Source organism: Salmo trutta, chromosome 32 (assembly GCF_901001165.1).
Source record: "Salmo trutta chromosome 32, fSalTru1.1, whole genome shotgun sequence".
NCBI lineage: Eukaryota > Metazoa > Chordata > Actinopteri > Salmoniformes > Salmonidae > Salmo > Salmo trutta.
The window spans coordinates 20,525,956-20,539,986 of NC_042988.1; the positions used below are offsets into that span (position 1 = coordinate 20,525,956).

Consider the following 14,031-nt stretch of genomic DNA (forward strand, 5'->3'; position numbering starts at 1 on the left):
TCTAGTTACTGGGCAGGAGTAGTAACCAGATTAAATCGGGTACGTTTTTTATCGGGCCGTGCAAATACTGCCCCCTATCCCCAACAGGTTAAATAGGACCTTAAATTAGAAGCAACTAGGAGCAGCTGCTTCCAATTGAAGGTCAACCCCATTAACTAAACATAGAACTAGACATACTAGATAAACATAGAAATATACTAACATAGAACATAGCCCAAAAACTCTGGAACACTCTAAACAAACACCCCTCTTACATAATAACATAACCCAACAAACCCCGAACCACATAAAACAAACACCCCCTGCCACGTCCTGACCAAACTACAATAACAAATAACCCCTTTACTGGTCAGAACGTGACAGTTGTAGTCTTTTCAAAATTGTATTGAGAAAAAGCTGTGTGCGTTAAGGAAATAGACACCTGTCTCTAATAAGCGCCGGTTGTGTTCAGTGATTGAAGCAAATAAACGCCTGGGCTATTAATTGAGTTTTAACGGCATATAAAAACTGTCAAAATATTACTTTGAGCACAGTAGCAGTTTTAGTTAATTTAATGGGAATCGTTATCTAGCCTGATCAGTTTAGATGACTTCTGCCTTACTGAATCATATGTCTGTGTGTCTCAGTTTCTCACTGTGCTCACGTCTTTAGAGGGCCGGGACGATACTAGCAGAGGTGGGACCAAGTCATTGTTTTAAAAGTCACAAGAAAGTCTCAAGTCTTAGCACTCAAGTCCCAAGTCAAGTCCCAAGTCAAGACAGGCAAGTCTGAGTCAAGTCTCAAGTCAAGACCGACAAGTATCAAGTCAAGTCTCAAGTCCTAAACTTTGAGTTTCGAGTCCTAAACAAGTCATAATGTGCTCTTTACCAAATGTAATACCATTTCATATTTTTAACAAGAGTAATAGTTAGTATATTACGTTTACGCAAATCATGAATGCTTTTAAAAATATCCATATATTTATTACTTTCCAAATAAACGTTATATTTCCACGGAAATACATGGGTAGCCACTTGAAAGACCCCTCCCCCCCAATAGTGATCGACTATCGAGGATCACTATGGGGTGCAATCGGGCGATGTAGGCTTGTACACAATCGCCCAACCTTACATACACACACATTAACGTATGTCAATGGTTTTAGGAACAGTAGTAACATCAGGCAGGATTTAGGCTACCAACTGCCTAGCCAGTTGTAGCTCAATCTTGGGTGCAATGATCACGTTCCCGCACTGACTGACTGTGTGGAGGCTCATTGATTTAACGTTACGTTAACCTACATGCTACACTAGCAGAGTTATAAATTATATAGCTGTCGGCTATATTAGCCACGACTTACCGTTCTTTGTGCAGCTTTAAATGTCGAACAAAGTTGGAAATTGTTACGCCTCCGTCTGTAATATTCTTCCTGCATGTTTTGCAAGTTGAAATCTGTTTTTTGTTGATACTGCATCATCTTTATATCCGAAAATAATAATTTGGGGTATCATCTTTCCAAGGGCTCCATCTGAATTCACCTGGCGATGTTCCTCTGCACTGCCACGCACAACTTGTTCTCAGCTGGCACAATTTGATTGGCTGTAATCAAACTGTAATCTGTTAAATGAAGACTTGATGTGCTGCACACTTTTTTTAATAGCATCATTTTTTATATTTGGGCTTGGGGAGGGTATCAAGTCAGGTCAAGTCAAAAGGCTCAAGTCCAAGTTAAGTCACGAGTCATTGGTGTTAAAGTCAAAGTCGAGTTACAAGTCATCATATTTGTGACTCGAGTCTGACTCGAGTCCAAGTCATGTGACTTGAGTCCACACCTCTGGATACTAGTATCAAATCAAATCAATCAAAAGTTGATTTGTCATGTGCACCAAATACAACAGGTGTAGACCTTACAGTGAAATGCTTAGTTACAGGCTCTAACCAATAGTGCAAAAAGGTATTAGGTGAACAATAGGTAAGTAAAGAAATAAAACAACAGTAAAAAGACAGTGAAAAATAACAGTAGCGAGGCTATATACAGTAGCAAGGCTATAAAAGTAGCGAGGCTACATACAGACACCGGTTAGTCAGGCTGATTGAGGTAGTATGTACATGTAGATATGGTTAAAGTGACTATGCATATATGATGAACAGAGAGTAGCAGTAGCGTAAAAGAGGGGTTGGCAGGTGGTGGGGTGGCGGGACACAATGCAGATAACCCGGTTAGCCAATGTGCGGGAGCACTGGTTGGTCGGGCCAACTGAGGTAGTATGTACATAAATGTATAGTTAAAGTGACTATGCATATATGATAAACAGAGAGTAGCAGCAGCGTAAAAGAGGGGTTGGGGGGGGGGCACACAATGCAAATAGTCCGGGTAGCCATTTGATTACCTGTAGCCATTTGATTACCTGTAGTATCGCCATATTCATTAGTGACAAGGAAACAAAACACGAAGCGGATTTAACTTCTTTAGGAAAACAGCCCTAATGTTGGAAACAAACATTATGTTGTCATCCAGATTCACATTTATTTACTTTCCAAACTATAGCACACAATATTTTACATACAGCAGGTTTTTAAAGGACCAAAGAGTTGGTCAGCTTCGTGTTTTAATTTTTGCCATTGAAAACAGATTGAGATACTGGTATCGTCCCAGCCATACTAGCGGTTGCTGCTAACATGCTGCTGCTGCCTTGCAGTCTGATGACTTGGCCAGGCTCACCAGGGAATTTAGTGAGGTGATAAGTCTGTGTCTGGGCTCATTGGTCTCGGAACGCTGTGTTGTTATCTCTGCATAAAGATAACTCTGGAATGTATTATCTCTCCAGCTCCAGTCAACTCTGCCGCTGAGGAGGCCAGAGAGTGGTAGTAAGGCATGAATTCAGCTAGCTATATATTCTGTAGGAGCATCGGCCTCAGGAGAGCAAATCTCTCTCTCTCTCTCTCTCTCTCTCTCTCTCTCTCTCTCTCTCTCTCTCTCTCTCTCTCTCTCTCTCTCTCTCTCTCTCTCTCTCTCTCTCTCTCTGCTCTAAAGACCTGTTACCCCTTGACAAATAAGAGGAGGCTCAGCAGAGCATGACCGTACCACACAGGGAGGGGAAAAGAGAGAATGTTATGAGAGAAGGATGAGGGAGTGACTGAGTGGAGTAGAATGTGATGGAGAGAGCTAAAACCATAGAGGAACTCACTAAAGTGAGAGCGGAGGGAAATGAGAGAAGAGGGAACATTTGTGATTGTATGTGCCTATTGAAGCCCCGTGCAAGAGGGGAAGGTCATGCTTCGGTCACATTCCGGTCTGTGCTAAGCTGAAGTGGACTTGGAAGAAAAGACTCAGTGGCGTTGGTTAGTTAGAGGAACTCTCCTCCTGAGCACTCCCACACCACACTACGCTACACTTTTTTCCACAACCGAAATTCAAAACCTCCTTTCAGCTCCATTTGTGAGACAGGGTCATGGTTGAGCTAGCTGCCTGGGAACAGTGGCAGTCAGTATGGGATCAGGACAGGAGACGTGGTGTGGTGGAGAAAGAGTCAACAGAGAGCCTTGGTGAGCAATAATGCTCTGACAGCCTCCATGAGCCTGTCAAATGAGGGCTAAAATGATATGATGACAATGCATTTTCAAGTGCCTGGCATCTAGTAACGCTCCAGTAACTTCAGTAATAATGTGCTAACATGGAAATGTGGTTATAGCTTGGCCTTTTTCCAAGTGAACCACTCTTGATAAGAAAAGGTGAGTCAGAGATTTGTTATCATAGTTAAACGTGTACATCCAGTGGCTTTGTTCAGGTGCTGAATGTTGAAAGTATGAATGTTTATTTCCAATTTAAAAGAATCCAGACACATCAAATGTTCTTTGTGACAAATGTCACCTTCAAGGTCAAAGCTGTTTCAGTTTGGGAGCTACACATTGCACGCAAACACACACACACACAAAGGCTGTATTGTAGTCATATATTTACTCCATAATGTACAATTTTGTACCATTAAATATTTCCACTAGGCATCTGAAGTGCATCATGTTACTTCACTAAATCCTGAATGCCTGAAGGCAAATGGCAGCTACAATTCCCTTTGCACTTGAAAATCTGATGTTCGTATCTTTGGTGCATAATGCTGCCTTTATTTTTTTATTTCTAACCATTGTTATCCAACAATGCGCTTGTTTTGTAGGAATAACTTAACTGTGTCTTACCTATACTTTGATGCATAATCAGCTACGGTAACTGTAACCGTAACTGTATAAATCAGGAAATAGACAATAAGGAAAATGTTTTACTTTGTCACTTTCATAACCGACGTTGTCAGTGAGCACATATTGTGCAGTTGATATTGACTATATTGCAGATGTATGTTGAAGTTTCAGACGTCTTCGAAGAGAGTTTGTGAGAGCTCAGTTATAGTAATAATCGGTAATCAAGCCATCATACCCGAACCGACAAGGTGAAAAATCTGTTGATGTGCCCTTGAGCAAGGCACTTAGGCCTAATTTGCTCCAGGGGCGCCGTACTTGTAAAGATGTACACTGAGAGTCGGGAAGCAAGTTCAGGGAGTGAATACGTTTAATAAATAAACAAAACAAGAAACACAAACAGAGCACTGACATAAAACATAAACAATGACGACTGGGGGGAAAAAACTAAGGGAGTGACATATAAAGGGCAGGTAATCAAGGAGGTGATGGAGTCCAGGTGAGTGTCATTATGCACAAATGCGCATAACACTGGTGACAGGTGTGCACCTTAAATGAGCAGCCTGGTGACCTAGAGGCCGGAGAGGGAGCACACATGACAGTACTACTATGACTGACCCTGTAAAACAACACGAAACAACACATTTCACAGTACCTATCTGGTGTATGTGACATTAAAACATTTTTTTTTTATCCCAGGAAATGAGATTAATTAAGCCTAATAAATGCCCCTAATGACATTATGCAGTGTTACCTCTCTTTTTCTCAGTCATCCATCCTGTCTCAGTGCCTATGGTATGGTACCTTTTGTTTCGTTTTTACCATTGCTGTACCAAAATATCCATCACAACCACACATCTCCTCCTGGCTCCTCCAGTAATTATTGTTCCACAGAGTCACACTGGCCACAAACCGCCATTAGATAGTACTAGAGACTCCCTCAGAAGTGACGATGAAGTAGGAGCAAAGGCTGCTGTTGTTGCTGCTATAGTTGTTGATGGTGCAGCTAGGGCTAGGTGGATTATTCAGTCAAATCTGCGCTGACGGGACAGTTTTCAATTCATTTAATTCATTATCACATAGCTGGGCTATGCCCTCGTTGTGTGCCGTCCCAGATCAGCTTGTTTTTTTGACCTTGCATGGTTTCAGTGATCAGTCTCTGTTAGTTTAATCGCTTTTTCCTCCTCTTTTATCTTTTTCAAGGCCAGTTCAGCTCTGCTGTAGGTGAGTGGATTAAAGAATATCGAGAGAAGTACCCCAAGCGGGTTGTATTCACGTCAATACTTTCCACTGCCTTTGAAAATCCCCTTTTAATAGAAAAAAAGACTGCTGAACAACATTTAACAATGTTCTAGCTAGACAGATATTAATTTAATATATTTTATGCTGATCTGTTCCTCCCCTCAGTCCAGTGTTAACTCCAATATTCATTTGTGAGACACCACTGCTAAATTGTTGCCACTGATGCAAAAAAATAAGTATATATTTCTGCCAAGATGCACTTTTAAATGGATAGTTGTTAGCTCAATGACTGGAAATCAATGGGAAAAGCTAGCATGTCATTGCGCTAACTCTAGTAGTTAGTAGCAATGCCCCCAGAGTTTTGGGTGGCTGGGGGAAGAGAGTTCCAGAGTTTGGGGGGCCAGCAGCGCTGAAAGCCCGGTCCACGATAGTGCACAGTCTTGTTTTGGGGAGGGTTAAATAAAGGTTAAATAAAAATAAATGTTACGGAGGTGAAATAAGGCAGATTTGGTGGCAGACTTGATGTGGGGCACGAAGGAGAGAGTGGGGTCCAGGATGACACCCAGATTTCAGACCTCGGATAATGGGCAGATGGTGCAGCCATCAATGGACATCATGAGGTCACACACTTTCTTGAGGGGAACTTTGGAAGCCACCAGCATGACCTCAGTTTTATTGCTGTTGAGTTTGAGTAGATTGAGTGTCATCCAGTTTTTGATGTCCTGGAGACAGTTGATCAGAGATGGGGGAAACAGGTGAGAGGTGGGTTTGGTGTGGATGTAAATCTGGGTGTCATCCGAATAGCAGTGGATTTAGTTGAACCTGATGTTTTTTTACTGTTAGTGATTGTAGATGTTACAATGATGTGTTTCTGTTTGTCCACTCTCTATTCCAGGGCCCTGGTATATCAGAGGAGGCGATGGTCACTGAGCTTTCCCACTCGCAGCAGCTTGGGGCATGCCACAGCTTTGTACAGGAACACTTCCAGGCACAATACAAGTGAGTTTCCAGTTTGCCAGGTCTGCCCATAGCATACTGCTAGAGAATAGCCCTATTACTATCTGCACCTTAGTCCTGCAAGCATTGATGGCATTGATGGCATCTGAGCTTAGCTGAGTAGAATACAGTTGACTTAACCCCTGGAACTTAATGTGGAAAGTCATGGACTTGTGCTAATGTAAAAACTGCTGCCTTGCACCTTGAAGGACAGGTGAAAAATAAACGAATTACTATACAGAGAATTGTCTTTCATATTTGTGTCAGTCAACAATTTACCTCCGATTCAGTGTCTTGAATGTAAAACAGAAGAGTTACTTTTCTTTCCTTGGTTCATTGTGAAATATTTTTCATGGCTCAACATGCTCCTTAGATGATAAAGCTAGAAAATAATAAATAATTAAAAAGTGTCAAAATGTGACAGCTTTTGTTATTTTATTTCCATTAGGAGCCAGTTGTGTTTTTGTATAACCTGTTCTATTCCTTTCAGTGCACCTGGATGAGGTTGCGAGGGAGTCTGTTGGTTGAGAGATTGATTGAGATTTAGAAAAACTTTGTAGGTTGGCTGAACAAAAATGTATTGGGTAAAACTTTGTTGCCCATTCCAATTTTAATACATTTCCTTTAATTATGAACTATATGTTATACAGTTCAATGCAATTATGGTAATTTGTGTGGAAATCAGTTTCATGCTTGTCTTGATATAAGCTGTTAGTCCATCGGTCACACTGCCTATAATTTGGTCTATTGGGTTTTGCACCTCTCCTATGAGTTCTTTACAATTATTGTACAACCAATGCAGAGTTAGGAATGGAGGCTTTTTTCCCACATCACATTCTATTACCGATGACTCATCGATCCAGTTCTCATTGATTGGATTAAATTGTAATTATCAGATAATGTGTAGTGGAGATGTCATTATAACTCTAAGTGGGTAGAAGTTGTATATGTATTAGCAGGAAAAAGGCCAGTAGCATACTACCCTGCATACCACTGCTGGCTTGCTTCTGAAGCTAAGCTGGGTTGGTCCTGGTTAGTCCCTGGATGGGAGACCAGATCCTGCTGGAAGTGGTGGGCCAGTAGGAGGCACTCTTTCCTCTGGTCTAAAAAATATCCCAATTCCCAAGGGCAATGATTGGGGACACTGCCCTGTGTAGGGTGCTGTCTTTTGGATGGGATGTTAAATGGGTGTCCTGACTCGCTGAGGTCATTCAAGATCCCATGGCACTTATTGTAAGAGTAGGGGTGTTAACCCTGGTGTCCTGGCTAAATTCCCAATCTGGCCCTCAAACCATCACAGTCACCTAATAATCCCCAGTTTACAATTGGCTCATTCATCCCCTGTAACTATTCCCCAGGTTGTTGCTGTAAATGAGAACGTGTTCTCAGTCAACTTACCTGGTAAAATAACGGATACAAAAAAAAGAGTAACCTCATTAAATCACTGCAGACATTCCAGTAATTACTGAGCCTAGCTGGATCATCAATACTGACAAGGCCCATGCACAGAGTGCAGTAAGAAAGACTGCCCCTCCACCTAACCTTTATGTCTCCTAGGTAACTAGGGACCCCTTCAAGTGCTTTTATGGTCCTGAGTAAAATGAGTGGGTTGGTTGGTTTTTGTTTGAGGTCAAGTGAAAAACAACAACTGTACAAATCGAATAGGCATAGATTACCTTCATATTGAATAAACGTATACAATCTTTGCTCTAGTAGCTTTCCTGCTAAGCTGTGATTGATGAACCTGATTGAGTTTTCACAGTTTTTGTCCTTATAACATTCCTTTCAATCCGTGTTCAGAGCCCCTCAGTGCCTGCTACAGCAGCTTTGAACCCAGAGCCTCTGAAGCTTCACAAGTGTTCATTTAATCTTAGAGATAAAGCCTCCTAGGTGTTTCTATGAAACAGATGCATCTCACAGTTGTGGTCGGGAGATCACTGGAGCTGCTGAAGGTAGTGGCGCTGTTGCAGTACCTTCATCATGATTTGGCTGTCCACTCCTCTCACAGAGGCGCCAATGAGAGTTCTGCATCGAACTGCCAAGTGTAAATCTCTGTCAAGCCCCCAATTTTACGTTAGCTGTACTCTTCTCTGGGTAACCTTGACTAATGTCGTACTATATTGACAAGGAATTATGGAAACAACTGCACAATAGAACAGATGTATATTTGGACCTTTTAACTCTGTCGTGAAGTAATTAGAACACTTGCCACTCTGTGGAAGTTTCCATTTGCTTTGTAATTTCCTGCTTGTTTTTGTTTCCTCCATCTGCTAATTCCTTGGAAAATCGGCAGCTTGGTGTTATGCCGTTAATACATCTGTCAGAGCGCATCCCTTAATTGCTACCCACTGATGAATGTTTCTGCTGTGACACCCGGGAAATGGGCGTCTAGACAGGAAGCAGCCATAGCTAGCTCGGCAGCCATAGCTAGCTCACCCACTCAAACACTGTGCCAGACTCACCCAGGATGATTCAGACTGGAATCCAACACTTGACTGATGATCACTGATAGTATAACTTCAAAAACAGCATAACTTTGCATTTCAGAGCTACAGCATGGCTTTAGTTCAGTGGAAAAGAGCTCTGGACTACATAGAAATGTCTCTCAAGGAATATTCCATAGTCATATCTTTCCATAACCATCTGATTTTTTCCCCTTAGTCCAGTCCAAATCACTCACTCAGGCAACAGCATCATTGTCTGAGATGAGGATTTAGGCCTGGGCGTGAAAGTGCAAAACTGAAAAGCTACTGTCAAAGCTTTTTTAGAATAAGGTGTGAAAGTGGGATTCAGAGTCCCCGTGGTCAGTGAAATGTCCTGTTTCGAATATACATATCCTCATTCTGTCTGGGGGGTTTGAAATGGCAAAATACTGTATGTATTTTATATGATTAAATATTTGTCATACTAATAACTAATATAATACTATTAGTGACATATACTTACGATGTTTGTTGTGCTATTTGTTTTAGGAACAGCCTTTGGAGTCCCAATCTTTGATTTGTTAACTGTTCCTCTGTCCCTCTCTCATTGCCTTCCAGCATTTGAGTCCTGGGTGTAACACTACATTATGTAATATAATTATCACTGTAATGGGTCTGTTTGTCACTATACAATCACCAGGCCCATTATCCTTGACAAGACTTAGTCTGTGTACAAACAAGCTTCATATATACTGACAGGCCTTTTATCTCTTAAGTTTTGGATGCTGATTCGATTTGACGTTCATCACATGTTGGTGTCATTCAATTGATTGTCATTCAATTGACTGTACAGTACCGTTATTACAATTCTCTCTGTCTGAATGTGATGTCTCCGCAAAAGTTAAGTGCCTACTCTAACTCTGGAAGTATTGCTTTTGAACCTATTATTTCTCTACAACTCTGTAGACTCTGATCAAATCATGCATTGCCCAGTTCTTGAAGGTAAAGCTTTGATATAGCTAGTTTTGTTCTCAACACACAGCATGACTCACTGCCTAGCATGGGTAATATGCAGTGAAACTCTCTGTGTTATCTGTCAAGCGCTGCTCATTAGAGTGAAACCAAACAGTAGGCAGCAGAGCATGGACGTGGTGTACTGTAGTTTCACAGGAAGCCCAGCCTTTTTACAGCGGCACGAAAACCCACCACTCTCTCAGAGCTTCTCGCCTCTCTTTGTCTGAATCATTTTGACTGGGTGACCTTCGTTTTGTCTCGCCACTTAATTTATTTATATTTCTGCACGAGGGTTGAATAAAAAGGGCTTTGAAGCGTTTTTTAGATTATTACTGTGACTCAAGGTAATTCCTTTGTTTTGTCTGGATGCTCAGGATCACCTGCTGAATGATGCCTTACATATCAACAATCTCTAAAGGGGCCATGACCTTTTGAACCCAGAGATGCAGTGAGGCTGCAGGCTCACTGAGAAGAATTAACAGCCAATCTTTAGGCCAGGGATCATCGATTAGATTCAGCCGCAGGACAGGATGGTCGGGGGGCCGGACCATAATTACAAATGCTCAGGACCATAATTACAAATGTCTTACCTGTGGCTCAGTTGGTAGAGCATGGTGTTTGCAATGCCAGAATGGTGTGTGCAACGCCAGGGTTGAGGGTTTGATTCCCACGGGGGGCCAGTACAAAAAAAAACATTTTTCAGAGAGAGAACTTGTAAATTGGTCCAATTCGACCGGAACACAACAGGAGGGTTAAATGACTTGCCAAGGCAACAGACAGACTCCAATAACCCTTCTCAATTATTTCTCATCAAAAAAAAAAAATGCATGAAATGAAATGTATGCATTCACTACTGTAAGTCGCTCTGGATAAGAGCATCTGCTAAATGACAAAAAATGTGAATACAAATAATTTGTTAACTGCAAATTGACCACAAGAAGCCCAAACAGATATATTTCACTACAAAATAGTAATTTTAAACCTTGCTTACATTTGTATATGATAACGTGTCTCTCTGTTATACGTGGGAGTACTTGGGAACTGATTTCCAAAAATAAAATCACTTGGAGCTCATATCCTGGTGTTTTTACAGTCCAACAATGAAAATGTAAAAAACAATATACACTACCAGTCAAAAGTTTGGACACACCTATCCATTTCAAGGGTTTTTCTTTATTTTTTACTATTTTGTAGAATAATAGTGAAGACATCAAAACTTTGAAATAACACATATGAAATCATGTAGTAACCAAAAAAGTGTTAAACAAATCAAAATCGATTTTATATTTGAGATTCTTCAAAGTAGCCACCCTTTGCCTTGATGACAGCTTTGCACACTCTTGGCATTCTCTCAACCAGCTCCACATGGAATGCTTTTCCAACAGTCTTGAAGGAGTTCCCACATATGCTGAGCACTTGTTGGCTGCTTTTCCGTCACCGTGGCTGCTTTTCCGGCCGAATTCACCCAGTCTCATCTGAACAGTTGATGTTGAGATGTGTCTGTTACTTGAACTCTATGAAGCATTTATTTGGGCTGCAATTTCTGAGGCTGGTAACTCTAATGAACGTATCCTCTGCAGCAGAGGTAACTCTGGGTCTTCCTTTCCTGTGGTGGTCCTCATGAGAGCCAGTTTCATCATTTTTTATTTATTTATTTATTTCACCTTTATTTAACCAGGTAGGCAAGTTGAGAACAAGTTCTCATTTACAACTGCGACCTGGCCAAGATAAAGCAAAGCAGTTCGACAACATACAACAACACAGAGTTACACATGGAGTAAACAACATACAGTCAATAATACAGTAGAAAAAAAATAAGACTATATACAATGTGAGCAAATGATGTGAGATAAGGGAGGTAAAGGCAAAAAAAATGCCATGGTGGCAAAGTAAATAAAGTATAGCAAGAAAAACACTGGAATGGTAGATTTGTAGTTTGAAGAAAGTTCAAAGTTCAAATATAAATAATATGGTGCAAAGGAGCAAAATAAATAAAATAAATAAATACAGTAGGGGAAGAGGTAGTAGTTTGGGCTAAATTATAGATGGGCTATGTGCAGTGATCTGTGAGCTGCTCTGACAGCTGGTGCTTAAAGCTAGTGAGGGAGATAAGTGTTTCCAGTTTCAGAGATTTTTGTAGTTCGTTCCAGTCGTTGGCAGCAGAGAACTGGAAGGAGAGACGACCAAAGGAGGAGTTGGCTTTAGGGGTGACCAGAGAGATATACCTTCTGGAGCGCGTGCTACAGGTGGGTGCTGCTATGGTGACCAGTGAGCGGAGATAAGGGGGGACTTTACCTAGCAGGGTCTTGTAGATGACCTGGAGCCAATGTGTTTGGCGACGATTATGAAGTGAAGGCCAGCCAACGAGAGCATACAGGTCGCAGTGGTGGGTTGTATATGGGGCTTTGGTGACAAAACGGATGGCACTGTGATAGACTGCATCCAGCTTGTTGAGTAGCCCTTGATGGTTTTTGACTGACCTTCATGTCTTAAAATAATGATGGACTGTCGTTTCTCTTTGCTTATTTAAGTAGTTCTTGACATAATATGGACTTGGTCTTTTACCAAATAGGGCTATCTTCTGTATACCAAACAACCCTACCTTGTCACAACAGAACTGATTGGCTCAAACGCATTAAAAAGGAAAGAAATTCCACAAATTAACTTTTAACAAGGCACACCTGTTAATTTAAATGCATTCCAGGTGACTACCTCATGAAGCTGGTTGAGAGAATGCCAAGCGTGTGCAAAGCTGTGATCAAGGCAAAGGGTGGCTTTTTCTCTGGAAACTTGGGGGGGCCAAATAAAACCTCCTGCAAGCCCAATTGGGGGAACCCTGCTTTAGACCCTTAACCTTTAGTAGATTGTTCTAATAATAGCTGTTATAACAAATATAATTAATTCATTTATTTTTCAGGAAATGTGACATTGAACGTCCCGATACTTGGAAACATGGCTTTTAGAGTTTTACCCAGGCTAGTGCAGCCCGCAAGTGTTTTTGTGGGCCGCCCAAAGTTTTTTTGGGGGGCGGGGATTTTAGTGTTTGGTAAAAAAATACTAAAATCAATAGGAAAATAGTTTAATTTAGGAAATCTGTTCCCAAGTATTCCCACAAATAAAAAAGGAGACATACAATAAGTGCACAAAACATGCTCTTTTCATGACATAGACTGACCAGGTGAATCCAGGTGAAAAGTTATGATCCCTTATTGATGTCAATGGTTAAATCCACTTCAGTCAGTGTAGATGAAGGGGAGGAGACAGGTTAAATAAGTATTGTATCTCTCTCTCTCTCTGGGAAAATATATAGTATTTTTCCCCAATTTCTCAATTTAGGGCGGCATGTAGCCAACCTTGTGGTTAGAGTGTTGGGCTGGTAACTGAAAGGTTGCTGGATTGAATCCCTGAGCTGACAAGGTAAAATGTTCTGCACCTGAACAAGGCACTGTTCCCTGGTAGGCTGTCATTATAAATAAGAAGTTGTTCTTAACTGACTTGCCTAGTTAAATAAAGGTTACATTTAAAATGTAAAAAAAATATCCAATTGTGATCCAATTACAATCTTGTCTAATTGCTGCAGCTCAGTGAAGGTTGAGTGATGCGTCCTCTAAAATATGACCCACCAAACCGTGCTTCTTAACCCAGAATCCAGCTGTACCAATGTGTCAGAGGAAACACCGTTCAACTGATGACCGAGGTCAGCCTGCAGGCACCCGGCCTACCACAAGGAGTTGCTAGAGCACGATGTGCCATGTAAAGCACCCCTGGCCTAACCTGTTGCTGGATTTTTTACATTCAACAGTTTCCCGTGTGTATCAAGAATTGTCTACCACCCAAAGGACATCCATCCAACTTGACACAACTGTGGGAAGCATTGGAGTCAACATGGGTCAGCATCCCTGTGGAATTCTTTCAACTCCTTGCAGAGTCCATGCCCCTACGAATTGAGGTTGTTCTGAGGGCATAGGGCTGTTTTGTACACTTGGTGTATGTGATCGTGTCTCGATGTAAATAAGATATGAAATTATTGTTATTTTCAAATATAATCTCTTTTTGGGCATAGTTGGGGTCAATTTGCAGTGTACAAATTATTATAATTATGTTTAGGTCTCACACTATCCGTGGCTGAATCTAGTTGCCTACCCCTGGGCTAGTGTTTAAGCTGACTCAAACTCTCACCCTTCAG

General features: G+C 41.3%; 1 protein-coding gene across 2 annotated transcripts in view; it reads left to right on the forward strand.

Moving 5' to 3' along the window:
* Positions 1-14,031, forward strand: part of LOC115171375 (ubiquitin carboxyl-terminal hydrolase 43) — a 97,163-nt gene that overhangs the window by 34,902 nt on the left and 48,230 nt on the right. The window contains exons 1-2 of one of the 2 annotated variants that reach the window (XM_029728125.1): positions 3,085-3,711; positions 6,308-6,411. In XM_029728125.1, coding sequence (XP_029583985.1) covers positions 6,332-6,411 — 80 coding nt within the window. In that variant the 5' untranslated portion in view covers positions 3,085-3,711; positions 6,308-6,331. Of the gene's footprint in view, positions 1-3,084; positions 3,712-6,307; positions 6,412-14,031 lie in introns of those variants that run through there. The other variant, XM_029728123.1, reaches the window with a different exon arrangement.